At 33.9% G+C, this 21,467-nt stretch overlaps 1 protein-coding gene across 2 annotated transcripts in view; it reads left to right on the top strand.

The window, feature by feature from the left end:
* The first annotated feature begins 252 nt into the window (after positions 1–252).
* MED4 (mediator complex subunit 4) overlaps positions 253–21,467 on the top strand; it is a 34,994-nt gene continuing 13,779 nt past the window's right edge. For both annotated transcript variants that reach the window (XM_074304734.1, XM_074304735.1), the window contains exons 1-3: positions 253–482; positions 13,400–13,466; positions 20,883–21,053. In XM_074304734.1, the coding sequence (XP_074160835.1) occupies positions 355–482; positions 13,400–13,466; positions 20,883–21,053 (366 nt within the window). In that variant the 5' untranslated portion in view covers positions 253–354. The remainder of the gene's footprint in view (positions 483–13,399; positions 13,467–20,882; positions 21,054–21,467) is intronic.

The raw sequence follows: 21,467 nt of genomic DNA, 5'->3' as shown, positions 1-21,467 counted from the left end.
CGTTTTAAAAATAGAAAGGTTGAGTTGGGGAGTAGAAACTTGGGATGCCCCAGAAAGCACGCTAGATGCATGTTCTCCGTCCCTGTTTTCCTCTGATGTATTTCCCCTTTTGGATTTGAGATAAGGCCACCGCAGAAGTAAGTGCAAGTCGCCACTTCCCCCAGCAGATGGCAGAGGAGTCGGCGCCCGCGCCTGCAGTTGCTCCTCCTGACCGCTAGCGGCCGCTGTCCAAGCGGCGTGCACTTCCACCTTTCCTATCTGCGCACTCGATCTTGCCGCACTGCTGCGGTTGCCGCATTCGTCTGTCTGCAGTGTGCGTGACGGCGAGCTCTGTCTGCTCTCTCCACCTCTACCATGGCTGCGTCCTCGGCTGCGGAGAAGGAGAAGGAGAGGCCCGGATCGGTTAGCATCGCCAATGTGCCCGGCAACACCACGCGGGAGAAGCTGTTGTCCGTGCTGGAGGACCTGGAGGTGCTGTCGAGGTAGGGCTGCGGTGGTGGGGGGAGCGGGGAGGTCTGGCCGCTCCGAGGCGGGACAGTGCAGCCGGCAGGCAGAAACCCGCGGGTGCCTCCTTCTTCCCCCTCCGGGATGCCGCCTGCGGGCGCGGCCGGCGCGGCGTGGGACCCCTGGGCGGCTCCCTCCCGGGACGGTTAGAGGTGCAGGGCCCGCCCTCGCCGAGGGCTGTCTGGGCCGAGCCGCCCCCTAAAGCGGGAGCCGCACTGAGCCTCAGTTTCCTCATCTGTAAGATGCGGGCATTGCGCTAGATGACGTCTGATGGTTTGTCCCGGCCCTTGTTATATTCAGGCGGCCCAGTAGTAGCGACGCATTTTTTTTTTTTTTTTTTTTTTTTTTTTTTGGTAATTGACATTCTTGTCACTTTATTTAAATAACACTTGTTCTGTGAGCGCTGTGGCGCCCCTCGAAAAGAGTGCTGTGCTTGAAGGCCGGAGTGGATGACGTCTGCACGGATTGAGTTCGAATCCGGCTTTGCACATTTATCAACAATGTCATTTACTTATAATATTGTAGTATATCATATTTATAGTACTACAAATTACTTATTTTTATACAACAGCGTTTACTCTGCTTCAGTTCCCTCTTCTGTGAAATGGGGGTAATAATAACCCCTGTCACTCATCATTAATCAAATGATGCAGAGGATGAAGCCCTGATCCAGCGTGGTGGTTTTATAAATAACGAGAAGGTGGTTGGTGGAAAGTTGGTGGAGATGGAATGAACAAGAATTAGGATCTGATTGGATGGTTTTGGGGGGTGGGAAGGGAGGTTCAGGGAGAGTAAAGAGTTAGGAAGTATGCCCTGCAGTGGGATTGCTGATCAAATGGAATGAACGATTTAAAATTTTCGGCCACAATTCCAAATGGTGTTCCAATACTGGACCAATCTATACCTTCACCAACAGTATCTAATATTCTAACACATTTTCAAAAGTCAGTTTGATGGGCGTGATATGATTGGAAGGATGATGGAATACTCAACAGATTTAAAGAAAAAAAAAAAAAAAGAGGGTTGGTGGGTTTAAGGAAGAACGCAATGAGGCCTCCTGGATTTATCACGGAGAAGATGCCTGTGACGTCTCCAGATGGAGCAGTCCGGCCTACAGGTGGTGAAATTGTCTTAGGCTTAGGAGAGAGATGAGAGCCACTGCTTAGATTTAGTAATCATATGCCTTAAGATGATAGCTGAAATCTAAATTGATGAGAGACAGTTAAAGAAGGAAAGATTGTTATTAGGACAAAACCCTAGGATGCAGGCATTAAAAATGGAAGATGGGCTTTCATTGAAATTGAGGAGGGATCAGACAGATAGAAAATATATATCTGAAAAACCCAGGAGGGGAGAGTCTCCAGGGAAAAAAGGAATAATGACCAGTGTCAAAAGCTGCAGAGAATTTGAGGAGGCATCTGAGCAAAAGCTGTTGAATTTAGGAATTGAGATAGATCCTTGATAACCTTGGAGAAAGCAGTTTTCTGTAAAATGAGGGAATTGGAAATCGGATTGCAAGACATTAAGACAATGCAATCTTAATCAGATATTGCGAAGAAATCAAAATGTAAGATAAAATGAAAATTTTCTGGTGATATGAAATTTAAAATCTTTTACATGAATAAAACTGTCACTAAAATGTTTTTCAGAGTGAGGAAAATCTTTACCTCATACATATTTGTGTTTAAACTCTGAATTACAAGATGAAATAACAGAGACTTGTAAACCCAATAACCATTTCACTTTGAATCAGTAGGTAAAGGATACAAATAGTTCTCTCATTTTTCTGTTTGTAAATCCTCACATTTGTTTTATCTGACTGTGTGCTGGTTTAGGCTTTCCCTTTTGATTTTTTTGGTCTGTCAGTTTCTCTTGTGTTCCTCATAAGTCACCATTAAGAATTCTGACTCCTGAGCTCCTCCCCTTACATTGGTACAGACTTGTAGGCTGAGCTGCTGGCTGTCCTTCCTGTTTTGGAGTTTATGGGAGGCAGGCCAACTCTGGCTTGAGGACTTCTGAGGGGAGAGTCCCCTTTCTATCAGATGAGCCTGAATACTTTCTCCTGCCCTTCTGAATTCTCTCCCTCCTCCTCCCCTTCTCATTTCTTCAAGATGGAGCAGAATCGGTGTCTACTTGCAGAGAAGGGAACTTGGGCAGAATCATTGTTATGGGAAATTCATGAAGCTGGACTCTGGATCCCTAGCTAATGTTGAGAATATGGACAGAGATATGGAATAAGAGTATGAAAGTCATCTGATATTTCTAAAGTTTTTACTTTGTGAGAGAAAGTATATAGTTTTATGGATTCCATGTAATTACTCAATGTAGTTTTCCAATTCCTTTCATTTGAGGTTTTGACAGTAGGAGAATTTTATAGAAAGCAATTATTTGGTCATCTTGTTGGTCCCCATGTATATTTTTTTTTATAGAAAAAAATGAAAACTATCAGTAGATATATGGAAAGATATTCCAAATAATTAATAATAAAATAAATGTAAATTAAGACAACTGAAAGTTTCATATCACACCCATCAAATTGATCTTTGAAAAGGTGTTAGAATATTAGAATATTGGTGAAGTTATAAATTGGTCCAGTGTTGGAACATAATTTGGAATTGTGGCAGAAAAATTTTAAATTGTTCATTCCATTTGATCAGCAATCCCACTGCAGGGCATGCTTCCTAACAAAATCAAAGAAAACAAGAAGGGTCCTATATATACCAAAATATTCAAAGCAGCCCTCTTTGGTAGCAAAAACTTAGAAGTAGTGGATGCCCATTGATTGAGGTATTTGAATATAATGGAATTACATTCAAATGTAATAAAATAATATTTTGCAATAAGTAATGGTGAATATGGAGAATTCTGAAAAATGTGAGATCTTTATGCAGACATAAAGTAATTAGAGCTAGGACAGCTTACTTAGTAACCATAATGTTGTAAATCAAAATACAAAACAGAGACTAAACTCAGAATATAGGTTTTTTATAATACTATTTTATTTTTCCAAATGCATGCCAAGACAGTTTTCAGCATTCACCTCTACAAAACCTTGTGTTTCAAACTTCTCTCTTTCTCTCTATATTCTTTTCCTAAACAGCAAGTAATCTGATATAGGTTAAACACATGCAATTCTTCTAAACATATTTTCATATTCATCATGCTGCACAAGAGAAACCAGATCAAGGAAGGGGGGAACCATGAGAAAAACAAATTATAAAAATACTAAGCTTTGATCCACATTCAGTTTCCCTAGTTCTCTCTCTCAGGATGCTGATGGCACTTTCCATCACAAGTCTATTGAAGTTGCTTTGAATCACTTCAGAATAAATAGTGACTAGTATTGAATCCAGAAGTCATAAAGGCCAGAGGAGCCAAGTGTGGCAAAGCTGTGCTAGAAAAACACTAAAATTGTTTTAAATGAATGAGAGGAAGTAGAGGCATCCAGCAAAGACAGCTTTTTTAAGAGTTTGCGAGGCAGATCTGCTCACTTCATATTTTGCATTCTTTTTTACTCAAAAAGGACTAGTTTAGTAAATGATAACACAAGTGACTAGGAGGGAGCTGATATTCAAGGCATAATCCATGGAGGAGACAACTACATGCAAGCAAGGCATAATCCATGGAGCAAGACAACTACATGCAAGTAAGAGTGTGTGTCTACATGTTCTATTGTGAATTAGGGATAGATAGTTCCAGAGAAAAGACATTAAGATTAACATTAGACATTAAAGTCTGAGAAAGGCTTCTTGTACAAGGTAGGACACCAGGGCTTATAGACAAATATGTAGGAGAGAGTTCAGAAGCACTTCCTGATCATAACATTTCTCATTGTAGCTTAGAATCTTTAATGTTTTTAAATATTAGCTACTGTTCATGTGATATTTGAAGGTTTACAAAGTACTTTATACATTATTTCCTCATTTCATCTCAACAGTCCTCCATCTAGTCTTTCTTTTCCTTATAAAATAATTTTGGTAGCTTAATTGGTATGACACTGAATAAATTAATTTAGGTAGAATTGTTATATTTTTTATTAAATTGGCTATCATGAATAGTTAATATTTTTTCAGTTGTACAATTCTGATTAGCGTCAAGAGTGTTTTGTAATTATATTCATATAGTTACTGGGTTTGTCTTGGTATGGAAATCCTAAGTATTTTATATTGTCTACAATTATTTCAAATGGAATTTCTCTTTTTCTTGCTGCTTGTCTTTGTTGATAATATATAGAAATACAGAAAAATGCTGATGATTCATATGGGTTTGTCTTATATCCTACATTTTTGTTAGTTATTATTTCAAGTAGTTTTTTAGTTGATTCTCTTAAGATTCTCCAACTATATTATATCATCTACAAAAATAGGTTTATTTCCTCATATGTTCTCAAACTTCAATTTCTTTTTTTTCATATAGCTAGTCTTTCTAGTATAGTATTTAAGTAGAGTGTTGATAATGAACATCCTTGCTTCATCCTAATCTTAATGGGAAAGCTAGTTTGCTACAATAATTCTTGCTAATGGTTTTAGATAATTTTACTTATAATTTTAAGGAAAACTTTTTACTACTGTACTTTCTAATGAGTGCCATAATTTATCAAAATTTTTTCTGCATCTATTGAGATAATCACATAATTGGGCTACCTGCCATTTAGAGGAGGAGAAATTTTGGAACAGAAGATTTTGCAAGGATTAATGTTGAAAAATTACCCATATATGTGTTTTATAAATAAAACAAAAAATAAGAGAGATTGTCACATAATTTGGATTTTTTAATTGATATGCTTAATTATGATCATAGTTTTTCAAATTTTGAACCAGCCTTGCATTTCTAATATCACAATATTTGTTTTTTTGTGATGTGTTATAATCTCCTTGCTAGTGTTTTATTTAAAATAGTTTCATCAGTATTCATTAGGGAAATTGGTCTAAAATTTTCTTTATTTTTGCACTTCCTGGTTTAGGTATCAAGTGTTTTTGTATTGTATTTGTATTGTAAAATGAATTTGGTAGAACTTGTTTTTTGTCTGTTTTTTCAAATAGTTTATATGGCATTTGGATTAATTATTCTTTAAATGTTTGTTATGAATCTTATCTAGTTTGAGGGACTTTTTCTTTGTGAGCTCATTAACAGCTTGTTAAAAAAATTTTTCTGAGATGGTGTTTGTTACATATTCTATTTCTTCTTTTTTAAATCTGGGCAATTTACATTCTTATTTATTGACATATAATTGAACAGAATAGCTCCTAATAATTGTTTTTATTTTTTCTTCATTGGTGATGAATTCACCCTTTTTATTTTTGATACTAGTAATTTAGCTTCTTTCTTTTGTTAAATTAACCAGTATTTTATCCATTTTATTTTTTCATAAAATCAGTTCCTAGTTATATTTGTTAGTTCAATGTTTTTCTTATTTTCCATTTTCTTTATTTCCTTTTGATTTTTAGGATTTCAAATTTGGTATTTACATGGGGGATTTTTAGTTTCTTTTTCTAATTTTTGTAGTTACATGTCTAATTCATTGATTTGCCATTTTTTCTATTTTATTGATATAAGCATTTTCATATATTTTCCCCTAAGTATTACAGAAATCAATTTGATAGCCGATTGGAGGATATGCTACAGTAGGAAGTGACCTGAGACTGGGAGAACAATTATGAGTCTATTGCAGTAATTCAGGTGAGGAATAATGAGAACTTGAACCAGAGTTCTGGCAGTATTGGAGCAGAATAGAGAGTAGAAGGGAGAGATGTTTCAAAGAGAAACATTTTCTTGAGGTGATGAAGAGAAGGATTTATTCTTTCTTTTCCCTTGTTATCGCCCTTTGCCACCAATTCCATCCTGATATCTCCCTGTATGTAGATAAAAAATGGGTCTTCAAGCATCAGCAAAGTGAATTAATGCTAAGACAGCAGTAATTTTTATAGAAGAGATTCTCATGGCAACTAGGTGACATAAAATGAATAGAGTGCTAGATCCAGAGTTCAAATCCAGCTTCAGAAAATTTACTAGCTGTGTGACACTGGACAAAGCACTTAATTTTGCTATAGTTTCAAGTAAAAAAATTACAATAATAATAGTACCAATTTCCCAGAACTGTTATATCAAATGAGATAACATTTGTAAAGCACTTAGTATGTTTGCCTGGCACATGTACTAGGAGCATTTATGCTTATTTCCTTTCCTTCTTCCCATAAATTGGGAGCTATCTACATTAATAACTTACAATGTTTAATTAATAATTATGTATATTAATAAAAGTAATTAAAAAACTCCAAAAAAGACACAGAAATTAAATAGATTTGCATATGTTTAATCCACTGGTTAGACTGTATTTGTATCTAATACAGCTTGGCGACAAATGGGGCAAGTATTATTTTCAGCCAGCCAGCGGTCAATACAATGGACATGAAACTCATGTGTGCAAGGCAGTTGTCTTAGTTTGTTCCCCTGTGTGTAGGTGTTTACACAAATACTGCAGGCCTTATTTGTCTCTCCGTTGATGCTGCTTTCGTAGCTTATGGTAGAAAATTTATCAATTTCTTCATTGGTTAGTCCCCCAGAGCAATACCAGCTATCATCACTTAGTAAAAAAGTACGAGCAAGACGGAGAGTCGGTATTATGATATTTTCAATCAAATTACTCACATCATCGTTGTGCCTGGCATGATTTTCTCTGGTGTACCAAGTTAGAGTTTCATTTAGTGCTCTTTGAGCTCTTATTCTGTTTAAGTGATTCACCTCAGAATTGATGTCCCATAAGTGCTGATTGTCTCTCTGTCTTTCTAAATAGGCCCGAGTTTCATTTGAAAAATTTAGTGTGCTCAGTCCAGATAGAACCTGCTGGAGAAGCAGCTGGAGAACCCTTGGCTGACGAAACTCAGGCTCTGAAATACCATGAAGGGGTAGCCATGTTGTCCTAAAACAGATTTGTGATCCATTATTTTCAGAACGGGAAATGACTAACTGAAATATACCTCTGTTACTCCGATTTGCTCCGTTGGGTCTTTGAAAACTAGATCGAGTTCTGCTTGAAATATTCCCTTGTGCCATTTCTTCTTCTGGGAGAACTTTTACCCTAAGATTTAGCCTTAGAGTTGGATGACTTCTTGCAGTTGTGGAAAGAATTCTTGAAAGTGCTGATGAATATGAAAATTGTGGAGTGCTCTTTATTTCTTGTTCATTTGGAATTATATGGTGCTGATGACACTGCTTAAGTTTTTTGTTGATTTGTTTTCTTCTTGAGATGATATCAATTGGTCTTTGCAATCTTGAATGACTACTGTTATTCTGAGTAGGTCTTAATCTTAACGTTTCAATTTTTTCTCTTAGATTACTCAGTGGACTGTTGTTTCTTATTCTATGCCTCTGGAACCTTGTAGATTCATTTTTTTCATGAGCTTCTCTTAGTATGACAGCATTGACATGTCTAGTAAAATGAATAGATCTAGCACTAGAATGACAATTTATGAATCTTTCTCTAAATTCCCGGGCTCCATTTCTGAGCCTAGCCATCATCCAGGAAGAAGGCCCTTCTATTGGGTGCTCCCTTATAGAACTTCTCATGACTCCCAACATTTCAGTATTCACATTTGAGGTCTTGATTCTATTTCGTCTGGCTACTAGGCTATTGGATAGTTGAGACCCATTTATTTGTTGGTTTTGGCATATGTTGGCATTCAAATATGGCATATTTATGTATCCTTCCCTTGGGATACCAAAATTCTGGAATTCATCATACGTGTTAATTTTAAGTCTAAATTGGAATTCTCTTGTATCTGAACTTCTTTGACTTAAAGCTCTCCAAATTTGGTTTCTATTTTGACCGTTGAGTATGGCAATTCCTGTGCGACAAAATGTATTTATCCATTGAAGTATTGATTCTTCATTTAAATTTTCCTCAATTTCTGTGCAGCTGCTTTCTTCTTCAGTTCCTAAATTACATACATTTGATTGGGCTGCTAAGTTTTCCTTTGCTTGATCTAAGAGAAGCTGTAGTTCCTCCATTGTCTTTTCTCCAGGAGTGCCAAGAAGATTTTTGTTTCTTATTAATCTGTAGTCATCTTCACTGAGTCCACTAACAAATTGATGATAAGCCTCTTCCTTCTTGAGACGTTCTGCTGCCTGTACCATAATCCATTGTTTTGTGAGATTTTTTTTCTTTTTCTTTGTTTTCATCATTTATATGTCATTTCATATGTTCAACATCTTCAGAAATCTTACGTCTGACAGAACTGTCAAAACTCTGAATTATGCTTTGCTAGTAGACTGAGTGAAAAACAGATTTTAAAATTGTTGCTCATGTAAAGTCTTGGTGGTGATGATTCTGGTGATAAAACTTTCTGGCTTCCCATTCAAACTTCTTTGGATTTTTATGCCCTTTACCAGTATTACATTGCTGTAGTATGATTGGCTTTTTAAAAAAACCTATTGTGTGCTCATCCAGGAAGACCAGTTACCTAGCCCTGATCTGTAAACTTAAGAGTTTTCATTGAAATTTGTATATAGTCACCATTTTCTCTTAGAAAAAGACCAACAAAAACTAAAAAAATTATCTATGTTAATAGATTTGGTTGTGGAACAAACAAGACTATACAATGATTAGCAGGTAAATAATTAATATTCCTTTTCTCACAGGTGTACATTTAGGATATTGGAGTAGAATTGCTAAGCAGTAATGGACTCTGGTTATGTGTATGTTATTATTAAACCATGGTGTTACACACACCAAGTATATGTTGCAGGTAGGCTTTCATGGAATCAGAATTAGGAAGTGGGGAGGAGTCTGAATACTGTATTTTAACACTCATGCTGAGGTATAAAGCCCTGGGAATTTGAGGAAAAGAGGGATTTAAGACAAAATTATGTAACTTCCCAAGTGAAAAAAAGACAACTTTAAGCCTGAGCAAATTAGGGGGACACAGCTGTTCATGTCTGGAAGATAGAATTACATTTCTTAAAAGGCAGCATCTTTAGAAACCCAAAGATGATCTTTGGATGTCTTGGTCAGTAACTTTGGATATCTGAGAGAACTATTATTTCTTTCAGCATAAAACAGGTCAAAACAGGCATTGTAAAATTTCTGATGCAGGAAACATCTTTGTACATTTTAAAATTATAGGGTACAGAACATTAAGATGAGAAAATGGACAAGACATAGGTAAAACATTCATTTTCCACTGATTCCTTGTGCCACACTTTAAAATTGTAATAGCAATAGATTGTTTTGCTGTGAATGTATATTTTTTGAGCGAGTGTGTGTGTGTGTGTGTATGTGTGTGTGTATTCTTCCCCAAATTTTTAAATTTATTTTAACATTTTTTCTTTTTAAATTTTGAATTGCAAATTGTTTTGCTTTTGCAAAAAAAAAAAAAAATTAGAACATTTTGTCTCAATTTGTACTCTGAGTTTATCAGTTCTCTTTCTGGAGATGGATAGTATTTAAAAAATTTTTTTAAAGCATGGGCTTTTTGGAATTGTATTGATCAGAGTAGCCAAGTCGTTTGTAGTTGGTCACCCTTATAACATTACTATTACTATGCCCAATGAACTCTCTTGGTTCTTTTCACTTTACTTTGCCTCAGTTCATATAAGCCTTGCCATGTTTTTCTGATACTAGCACTCTTCTCATCTCTTTTAGCACAATAATATTCCATCATAATTATATGCCCAAACTTGTTCACTTATTTTCTAATTGATTTGCATCTGCATAATTTCCAATTCTTTGGCACCACAAAAAGAGCTGCTATATGTATTTTTGTACATATTAATCCTTTCCCCCCCCTTTTTTTCCTTTTGATTTCTTTGCAATATAGACTGACTTAGTAATAGTATTCTTGGTTTAAACGTATGCAGTGTTTTCCAGAATGGTTGGACCATTTCACAACTCTACCAGCAGTTTTAGTCTACTTATTTTCCCCTCATTCCCTACAATGTTTATGATTTCTAATAGATATGAGGTGGTATCTCAGAGTTGTTTTAAATTTTCATTTCTTTAATCAATATTTATTCAGAGCATTAGAGCATATGATTAGAGATAGCTTTGGTTTCTTCTTCAGTCTGCCTGTTCATATTCTTTACTCACTTATCAATTGGGGAATAGCTCTTATTTTTATGAATTTAACTCATTTCTCAATATTTTTGAGAAAAGAGACCTTTTTTGTACTAATTCATTATCTATAGTACCTTTTAGCAAAATGTAGTTTCTCTGATTATCTTTTTAATTTAATTTTAATTAATCTTTATTTTTCCTTTTGCTTTGTTTGAGATCATGATTGCTTACCACTGCCTTTTTTTCATTTCACCTGAAGCATAGATTCTGCTCTGACTTTTATTTTAACTGTTTGCTTCAAGTTGCTTTTGTTACATTACAAATTGTTGTATTCTGGTTTCTAGTCCATTTTGCTCTCTGCTTCTGATTTATGGGTAAGTTCACCCCATTCACATTCAGTTATGATTACTATTTCTCAGTCTGTCCTCTCTCTTTATCCTGTTCCTCCTCAAAAGTCTGTTTTGCATATAACTACTGCCTTCTTTAATCTACCCTTTCTTTTTTTTTTTTGTTTAATAATTTTATCTTCCCCAGTTACATGTAAAATAATTTTTTACATTTGTTTTTTAAAACTTTGGATTCCAGATTTTCTTCCTTCTCCTCTTCCCATTGAGAAGGCATATGTAAGGTTATGCAATACATTTCCATAAAAGTTAAGTTGTAAAAGAAAACATAGGTCTCCTCTCCCACCCCCCCAAAAAAAAACTCTCAAGAATTTTTTTTTTTTAATATGCTTCAATCTGGATTCAGATACAATCAGTTCATTCTCAGGTTACTGATAGTATTTTTTTTCTTTAGAATTTTTTTTCCCCACAGTATATATGCATGAGTAATTTTTTTTTATAATATTATCCCTTGTATTCATTTTTCCAAATTATCCCCCCCTCCCTCCACTCCCTCCCCCGATGACAGGCAATCCCATACATTTTACATGTGTTACAATATAACCTAGATACAATATATGTGTGTAAATACCATTTTCTTGTTGCACATTAAGTATTAGATTCCGAAGGTATAAGTAATCTGGGTAGATAGACAGTAGTGCTTTACATTCACTTCCCAGTGTTCCTTCTCTGGGTGCAGCTGTTTCTGTCCATCATTGATCAACTGGAAGTGAGTTGGATCTTCTTTATGTTGAAGATAACTGATAGTATTTTTCAAGTATTTCAGAGAAGCCTTGGATTTTAGCTTGCTTCAGTTCATGGAGGACTTTCCAGGTTTTTTGAGAGCATCCTGCTCATCATTTTTTATAGAACAATAATGTTTCTCATAATCATGTACCCCCACAATTTATGGTACCCCCACAATTTATGCAGCCATTCCCCAGTTGATAGGCATCCTTTCAATTTTCCGATTCGTTGCCTTGAGAAAAGAGCTCCTATAAATATATTTTTGTACATATAGATCCTTTTACTTTTTAAAAAAATCTTTTTTGGGATTCATGCCTAATAGTGTTATTATTAGGTTAAAAGATATGCATAATTTTATAGACCTCTGGGCATAGTTCCTATCTTTTGATCATTTATGATTTGGGGAATTTATAAATTTAACTCAGTTCTGTATACATTTGAGAAATGAGGCCTTCATCAGAGAAATTTGCTTCAGAATTCTTTTCACAATTATTATTGCTAATTATGTTTTCCCCATTTATTCTATTTTCTCTCTCCTTTCTCCTTGTTTCTCCTCAAAAATGTTTGTTTCTGACCACTCCCTCCCTTAATATGCCTGCTTGTATCACCCTCCCCCTTTCTTGTGTCACCTTCCTCTCCTAATTTCCTGTAGAATAAGATAGATTTCTTTGAGCATGTATGTTATTTTCTCTCTGAGCCAATTCTTATGAGAATAAAAGTTTTTCCTTGTTTCTCTTATGGAAGATAATTTATGCCATTCCATCTATCCCTTTTCCTCTTTCCCAATATATGTCTCACTTCTTACTTTTATTTTTTTAAAAATTATTCCTTCATATTCAATTCACAGCTGTGTTGTCTGTCTATATATACTCCTTCTAATTGCCATAATAATGAGAAAGTTCTTATGAGTTACAAGTATCATCCTCCCCTGTAGAAAGATAAACAGGTAAACCTTATTAATCTTTTATGATTTCCCTTTTCTGATTACCTCCTTAGCCTTCTCCTGATTCTTGTATTTGAAAATCTGATTTTTTTTATTGAATGACCACCTTTTCCCCTGAAGGATTATACTCAGTTTTGCTGGGTAGGTGATTCTTGGTTATAATCCTAGTTCCATTGCTCTCTGGAATATATAACAAGCCCTCTGGTCCTTTCATGTAGAAACTGCCAAATTTTGTGTTATCCTGACTGTGGCTTCATTATACTTGAATTGCTTCTTTCTAGTTCTTGCAATATTTTCTCCTTGATCTGGAAGTTATGAAATTTGGTTGTACTATTCCTAGGAGTTTTCATCTTGGGATCTCTTTCAGGAGGTGATAGGTAGATTTTTTTTTCAATTTCTATTTTATCCTCTGGTTCTAGAATATCAGGATAATTTCCCTTGATAATTTCTTGAAAAATGATACACAATGGCAGAGATTTTGAATATATTAACCTCCAAGAAAATGACTTTAGTGCCTTAATTTGGGTCAGTTTTGAAACTATTGGTAATATGTGGGTGAGATTTAATAGTTCTTTAGGGAAAAATTGTTCATTTAGGAAAAATGTGACCTCTGTATTGTTGTTCGTTTTAGAAAGAGTTTTACTTTGTGAAGAAATGAGTTTCAAATAGTTGCTTGCTTAAATAAGTGCTACAAATAATTTTTGATATTTCAGTTTTGAGCATGATTCTGGCTTTCAAACTTACTGATATCATAATTACTTTTGTTTTTAGGGAACTTATAGAGAATCTGGCAATTTCAAGAAGCCAAAAGTTGCTTCAACCTGGAGAGGAAAACCAGGTAAGTGGTTTCTACTTGAAATTTTTAAAAAGTTAAAAAAAAAAAACCAAACCCTAAATTTAGCTTCCGATTTGTATTGTGTATACATGTATCATCTATCTGTCCAGTGTAGCATCTTTTTCAACTGAGAAATCTTAGATAATTCTAGTATTTACATAATACTAGAATTATCTAAGATTTCTCTCTCTCTCTCTCTCTCTCTATATATATATATACATATACGTACATGTGTTTGTACATGTTTTAGTACAGACTTAAGATAGAAAAAGATACACACAAAATAAACACATACTTAAAGAGAAAGACAGCATCATGCATTGAAAAGAACAGTACAGTTTAGACCAATGTTTGTAATCTTGAATAGTCATTTTACCATCCTGAGCTTTATTCATCTGTAAAATGGAGATGATAATGTTCTCAAAGGTGATTGTGAGAAAAGTACTTTGTAAACTTTAAAGTTCTCTTTAAAAAATGTAACAGTTAAGTGCAAATATTTGTCTAAAGATTTAAAAGATTCTTGTTAAATTATTGCTCTGATTTTCCAATCTTTTACTTCTGTTACCTGTTAACAATTTTGCTCATTTATCTTTAGATTTTCCAACATAAGTCTGCTTTATGGTAGTGTTTAATAGCATATCAGCCAGTTCCTCAGGAGTTTTGCTACTGTCTCTGCTCCAGTCTTATTTTTAATGCCATTTCTAGGACTAGCTCTAGTTTCATTTTGACTGTACTCTTCCTGTTGCAAGTGATCATATATAACTGCAAAATAAGAAAGAAAGAATACACATTTTGAGAAAATACCAAGTGATAAGAGATGATAGTAGTTGATAAATTCATTGTTTTTGGTACTCCCCATGCCCCTGCCTTTTTTCTACTTTCTTCCAAAATTCATTTAAGGAACAGAAGGGCTATAGTTTTGACTATAAAATAGGATTGAGCAATCTTTTTCACTCCCCCCATCTCCTCCCAGCATTATTTATTCTGAGGGGAAAAAAGTAGCCAAGAACTGCATACCAATTTTAAACATTGCCTATATGTAATTTAATTTTGAGAAATAAATTGAAATATTTAACTTGCTTTTAAAATTAAAAACACAATATAAAACTGTGGTTTTCAATTTAACAGTAATATTTACTGAAAAGTATTGTGACATATTGAATGACCTCAAAGCCAAGGAGACCTGGATTTAAATCCTGCTTCTGGCATATAAAAGCTGTTTTCTTAGTGCTCTAGATTGTTGATCTACATCAGTATGACTTTGCTCATGAAGGAGTTCCATGTACCAAAATCATAGATTCTCTCACTTTCTACCAAAGGCCTTCTTGTCAGAAGGTTGTATTAGGGGAGATGTAAATGAGAGAATCTCTTCTTTCATAGAGCATGTAGTCTACTAAAAGTTTGATATAAAATGATATAAAATATGAATGAGATGCAGAGAGATTTCTATCATTAGATAAGCCAAAGGGCCCTTGATTCTTTGCAGGGTCTTGAGAAATGCTTCCTGAAGGAATAAATATTTGAGTTTGTCTTTAAATTATGGGTAGAAATTCAGTGGACAGCTACATGGCATAGTGGACAGAGTGCCAGATCTGGAATAAGGAAGACTCATCTTCCTGAGTTCAAATCTGGCCTCAGACACTTCCTAGCTGAGTGATCTTGGGCAGGTCATTAACCCTGTTAGCCTATTTCCTCATCTGTAAAATGAACTGAAGAAGAAAATGGCAAATGAAGATTTGGACAGCATTGAAAAGACTGAATAACTACAACAGAAATTTAACAGGTAAAGATGAGGACAATACATTTTTTTAATATACTACTAAAATTGCATGTTTGGCAATCATGTGGGTTATGACTAGTTGAAAGAGGGAATGAACATAGTAGAAATTACAGAATTCATCCATCATTGCTCCTGTTGGACAACTTAGAAAAATGTTTTTATTCACCAAACTGTTCATTCTGTAACTTTTGTCCTATCATGTAACCTTTGTACTACTCTGATTATAATTTCATTTCCCTTTTCTTTCCTCACATTAGAGTCTAGAGTTAAGTTTATGATTATGAAGTAAAAATTAAATTTAAAAATGAGGGAGTTGGACAGAACACAAGTCCTGAAGTCAGGAGGACCTGAGTTCAAATGTGGCCTCAGACACTTAACATGTCCTGGCTATGTCCTGGGCAAGTCACTTAACCCCAATTGCCTCAGTAAAAAAATATAGATTTCTTGAAATAAAAATTTGTTTATATTGAATCCTCTTTTATGTTCTTCAGTATATTAGGAAATATTTTTCTTTTCTTTTAGTTAGCTGAATAGTTGCTTTTTCTCTACTTTATGGCAAGATGATGAAATCTAAAAAGCTTGCCATAGGCAGGATCAAATTAAACTGCTTTTGAAGGATTCTCTGTCTTTGCTGTAGACTTTATTTAAAGTATTAACTATGTTATAGGAAGATTTTTGAAGACTTTTCACAACAATAATCACTTTATCTTACATGGTACTTTTTTCCCCTCTGATGATAAAGTATTTTAAGATACAAATAATTCTTATTTTTTCTCATGACCTTAATCTCAGTAGGTAGCTGACCCTGGAAAGTTGTGTTTCTTGATTCCTGGCTACTGATATAACTAGATAGCATTAGACATAAATTATAATCAAATGTTTACATTAAAATGTTAAAATTTATACAAAAAAATTATTTTGAAAGAACCCCCTAAAATTTTATAACAATAGTAGCATTTTAAGATATGCTCAAGCTATAATATATCATTATGGGAAGAAAAATTCCTACCCCATCATACACATAAATACTTCTCAAAGCATCAGTTTTTATTTTCTATTATTTATTTGTTTTGTTAAAGCTTTTTTAATTTTCAAAATATGTGCATGGATAATTTTTCAACATTAACCCTTGTGTTCAAATTTTTTCCCTTCCCTCCACCTCCTCCCCTAGATGGCAATATATGGTAAACATTTAAAATATATGGTAAATCCAATATATGCATATATATTTATACAATTATCTTGCTGAACAAGAAAAATCAAAAAGAAAAAAATGAGAAAAAATAAAATGCAAGCGAAAAATAACAAAAAGTGAAAATGCTATTGTGATCCAAACTCAGTTCCTATAGTCCCCTCTCTGGGTGTAGATGGCTCTCTTTATAACAAGATCATTGGAACTGTCCTGGATCACCTCATTGTTGAAAAGAGCCATGTCCATCAGAATTGATTATCATATAATCTTACAATAATTTTTAAAAGTAATTTTGGATTAAAAATCATCATGGAACCACAACTTCTAGTTGCATCATTTTTTGAGAATATATTTTGTATAATATTTTAAGAATACTAAAATACAAGGACTTTGGATTTTTTTTTCAATATATACTTCATCTTGAATATAACCCCTTCATAACTTTCCAGAGTTTGAAATGTAACCAAAAAAAAATTCATTGCCCTGTGACCAGCTCTGAGTAGATAGAGAACACTAGGCCTATAGTTTTGTGATCCTTGGCAATTTTGTCACCTTGGCAGAACACAAATCACAATCTGAAGTCGTAAGGAGTTAAGGCACAGAGAAGTTAAATGTCTTGTTTTGGAGCCCAGTTGTGACTACTAAATCCATCTATTACCTTCACAGCCCTGGATAGTCACATATTTTTGTATAACCTTTACTTATATGTACATTTTAAAGGAAATGTGTTTAAAGAAAAATTATAGAAGATATGACCTCTGGAAAGCTTATTGATTACACATCCCTTTCCCCTCACTTAAAGTGAGAAAGATCTTAGATCACATCTGCTTTAACTCTTTTATTTTCTTTTTTGGTTATTATTTTCTTTCTTATTATGAACTTAATTACCAACAAATGCAAACATTTCAATGTACCTAGAATGAAAAAGAGGATTATTTAAACCACTTTATATTACAAATGAGTAAGCTAAGATGTAAAAAAAACAATGACTGCAGTTGTACAGAAGGCTAATTAAGAGTTTAAGTATTAGAACAATCCAGTGTTTTTTTTTTTAAATTATTCTTAATTTTAATTTTATTTGGAACTAATTTTGCTACAAACTTGAACATGGAAACATGAAACAAGTTGTTCAGTTTGGATAGATTACAGACTAAAATTTCAACTTCCTCATCATTTGCTAAACTTTATCATATTCAGTAAGATATTCAGTAAGACTGGTTAAAACAAAAACTAGGAATATTACGTTAAAGGAAATGGGGGGGGTTTATAATTGTTTGACAGATTCTTTATTAACAGTTTAAAAATGACAGCACCTATGACAAAAAAACAGCATCTTCATCTAGTAGACAGTTTTCAAAATACTGATTTCAAGACATTATACGCTAGAGCATATGCTGGAGCCAATTGAACCTCTAAATGAGGAACAAAGTTATCACCCTGGTATCAACAAGAAGAGATGGATATTATCTGTGCTTCAAGTCTAAGGAAGGACTATTGCTTTAGCACACTAAATCTTACAACTCCAGTGGACAGGGATACTCCTAACATCTCCAGGGCAGAAAAAGAGGGCTTGTGGTCAGGACCCTAGAAGGATCTCTGAAAACAAGTACACAAAACACTTGAAACAGAGCACTACTTTAACAAAGAGTTAAAATTAGGCTAGGGAAATGAGCAGAGAACAGATAAAGCTGCTAACCATGGAAAGTTACTGTGGGGACAAGGAAGATCAAAATACACTCAGAAAAAGATAACAGTTAAGTCAAAACCTCCAAGAAAAATAAAAATTAGTCTCAGTCTATGGAAGAGCTCAAAAAGGATTTTGAAAATCCATTGAGAGACGGAGGAAAAAAAATAGGAAGATAATTGAGAGTGGTGCAAAAGGAAATAGAAAAAGCAATGAGAAGAATGCCTTAAAAAGCAAAATTGACCAAATAGGAAAGGAAGTATAAAAAAGCTCACTGAGAAAAACAATTCCTTAAAAAATTAGAATTGAGCAAATGGAAGCTAATAACTTTATGAGAAATAAAGATACAATAAAGCAAAACCAAAAAATGGGGGGGGGGGATTTTAAATATTTCTTTGGAAAACAACTGACTTGGAAAATCGAACCAGGAGATAGAATTTAAAAACTATTGGTTTACCTGAGAATTATAATCAAAAAAAGAGGCTGGCCATCATCTTTTAAGAAATTACAAAGGAAAATTATCCTGATAATACTAGAACCTGAGGGAAAAAATAGAAATTGAACAATATTAACTCTTCTCAGGGTAATTAAGGCTTTGTCAGTGACGAGAAAAGTTAACTTACAAACTGACAACCCAATACCTTATATTAACCTCCCACTAAGAAGTCAAATCTATTGAAATGTATGACAACAGGATAACCAAATCTTGGTAAATCAGTATTCTTCACTGTACCAAATCCAATAAAATTAACATTGTATAAGTTGGGGAACAGGCATGAATTGTTGTCCAGTTGAAATGGCTGGCAAGGTAAATAGAGTGCTGGGCCAGGGATCAAGAAATCCCGAGTTCAAATCCTGTCTCAGATGCTTTACTAGCTGTTGACCTTGGACAAATAATACTTAATCAAATTATCTCAGATACTAGCAACTGTAAAATTGGGGATAATAAAGAACAGCAAAGTCTCTTTAAGTTGTTATGAGGACCAAACAAGATAATATTTGTGATATAATTAGCACAATTATTTTTCACATAGTGAGCACTATATAAATGTTTCACTGTTTTGATCAGTAATTATGCTTCTAATAATTGAGGCCCAGATCTCTCCTATTAGGAAAGTAAATTGAAACAATGTATTTTTGAAATGATATTTTTGAATGTATACTTTACAGAAAGAAGTTTATCATTGCATGATTAAAAATATCATGCCTTTAAACCCCAAGTTGCTTTGGAAAATGAGAAAAGTAGAGAAAAAATAAAGACCACAGTAGAACACCTATTTGGCTTATAATTCCCATTCCACCTTGCTTCCTCCCATTTTAATTAGCATAAAACCTAAGAACAACCTCTAATCATATACTTAGCAACAGAAGTAAAAAAAAAAAAAACTATGGTTTAGATGAGCTCTTAGGAATTACAAAGTATTTCAATGCATCTTTTAAACATTCATTTTTTTATTTTAAGTTCCAAATTCTCTTCCCCCTTCCCCCATTCATTGAGATGGCAAGCAACATAATCTTCACTATATGTATGAAGTCATCCAAAACATTTCCATATTAGTCATGTTGACCAAGAAAAATTTAAAAAAATGAAAATAAGTGCTTTACTCTGCACTGTTCATCATGTCTCTTTGGAGGTGGACAGCATTTTTCATCATGAATTCTTTGGAGTTATTGCAGATCATTATATTACCCAAAGTAGCTGTCTTTCATAGTTAAGTATTGTTACAATATTGCTGTTATTGTATGCAGTGTTCTCCCAGTATTGCTTAATTCACTTTGTACCAGTTCACCCAAGTCTTCCCAAGTTTTTCTGAAATCATCCTCTTTATTTCTTATAGCATAATATCACAGTCATATACTACAACTTGTTCAGCCATTCCCTAATTGATGGGCATCCCTTCTATTTCCAGTTCTTTGCTGCTTCAAAAATAGCTGCTATAAATAATTTTGTACAAATAGGTCCTTTTTCTTTTCCTTAGATTTCTTTGAGATTTCAGTATGCTTTTGTAGCTTTTGTAAGGGTCACCTCTTCTTTTCAGCAAATGGCTATAACTATCTTGTGGACTATTAATTTTGAGAAAGAGACCTAGAAATGGCAAATCACTTAGTTTGTTAAAATAAATGTGGGTGACCATATTGAAATTTAAAAATATGTTATTTTTTAATTAATATAATAGCTATGTATTTGTTTTTAAAAATCTATTTACTAATCTTTAAATAATAATGAATGCTTCAAGAATGAACTTAAAATGCAGAATTCAAATTTTTTCCCCAAATGGCAGTTACCCCAAACAGTAAAAGGAAGGAAGCTATCTCAGACCACATCTATTTACTGGATTTTAATGCAATTATAAAATATCTCTTGAATCTCATGCCTCTGGTTTTAAAAGTGCTGTGTTTCAAAACTTAATTAAGTGTGATAACGTCAAGTAAGTGGCTAAGGAAGAGCAGTTAGGATTAAAATAAATAAAATATTATTTGAATTGAACTTAAAGAGCTTCACTATATACATACATATATACACACATATATTTTCATTAATATTGTTATCTTTTGAGATAGTTAAGTTTTGTTTTTCTTACATAGAAATTTCATTTTAGAGTCATTTGGTGTAGCTTGTTGTCTATACCAATATTATAACTTTAGTATCTATTTTAAAGTGCAGAAATTAAAATATGGCAAAATCAGTAACATTTAAGATATTTGTTTGGGTTATGGCTCTTGATAATATGATACTTGATTAAACGAAATATTTTCTGACAGATTATAGAGTTGTTAATTCATAGAGATGGGGAATTTCAAGAACTAATGAAATTGGCACTTGAACAAGGAAAAGTCCATCATGAAATGCAACTACTAGAAAAAGAAGTAGAGAAGAGAGATAGTGACATTCAACAATTACAGAAACAGCTGAAGGAAGCAGAGCAGATATTGGTAAGTGATAGATGAAGAATCTTCATAGTAGTATGTAAAATTGTATTTCCCATGAAGCTTCGCCTAACAATTCCAATTAATAAATAGCCTGAAATAATTAGTTTTCTAAATCTAGAAAGAACAGACTTTTAGTCGAGAAAAAGGACTAGACTGGACAAGGGATAAAACAAAGGATAGAATTTTAAATAGAGAAAATTCCCAAGATAAATTTACTTCCTCCAATAATACCCCAAAGGTCAGACTTCCAGATTCTTTGCCTTGGGGGGAGACAGCATGAACTCTCTGAAAAAACCTCTAAGTAACAGAAATAGTTATCATTAAAGCTTTTTTGCTTTATGTTCCTTAAAAAATATATGGTTTCTTAGCCCACATCAGCTTGGAAGTACTAAAGTAGAAGAGAGATGAGACATTTCT

This window comes from Sminthopsis crassicaudata, chromosome 3, assembly GCF_048593235.1.
Source record: "Sminthopsis crassicaudata isolate SCR6 chromosome 3, ASM4859323v1, whole genome shotgun sequence".
NCBI lineage: Eukaryota > Metazoa > Chordata > Mammalia > Dasyuromorphia > Dasyuridae > Sminthopsis > Sminthopsis crassicaudata.
Note: the sequence above shows the minus strand (reverse complement) of the source record. Positions and strands in the feature narration are given on the sequence as shown.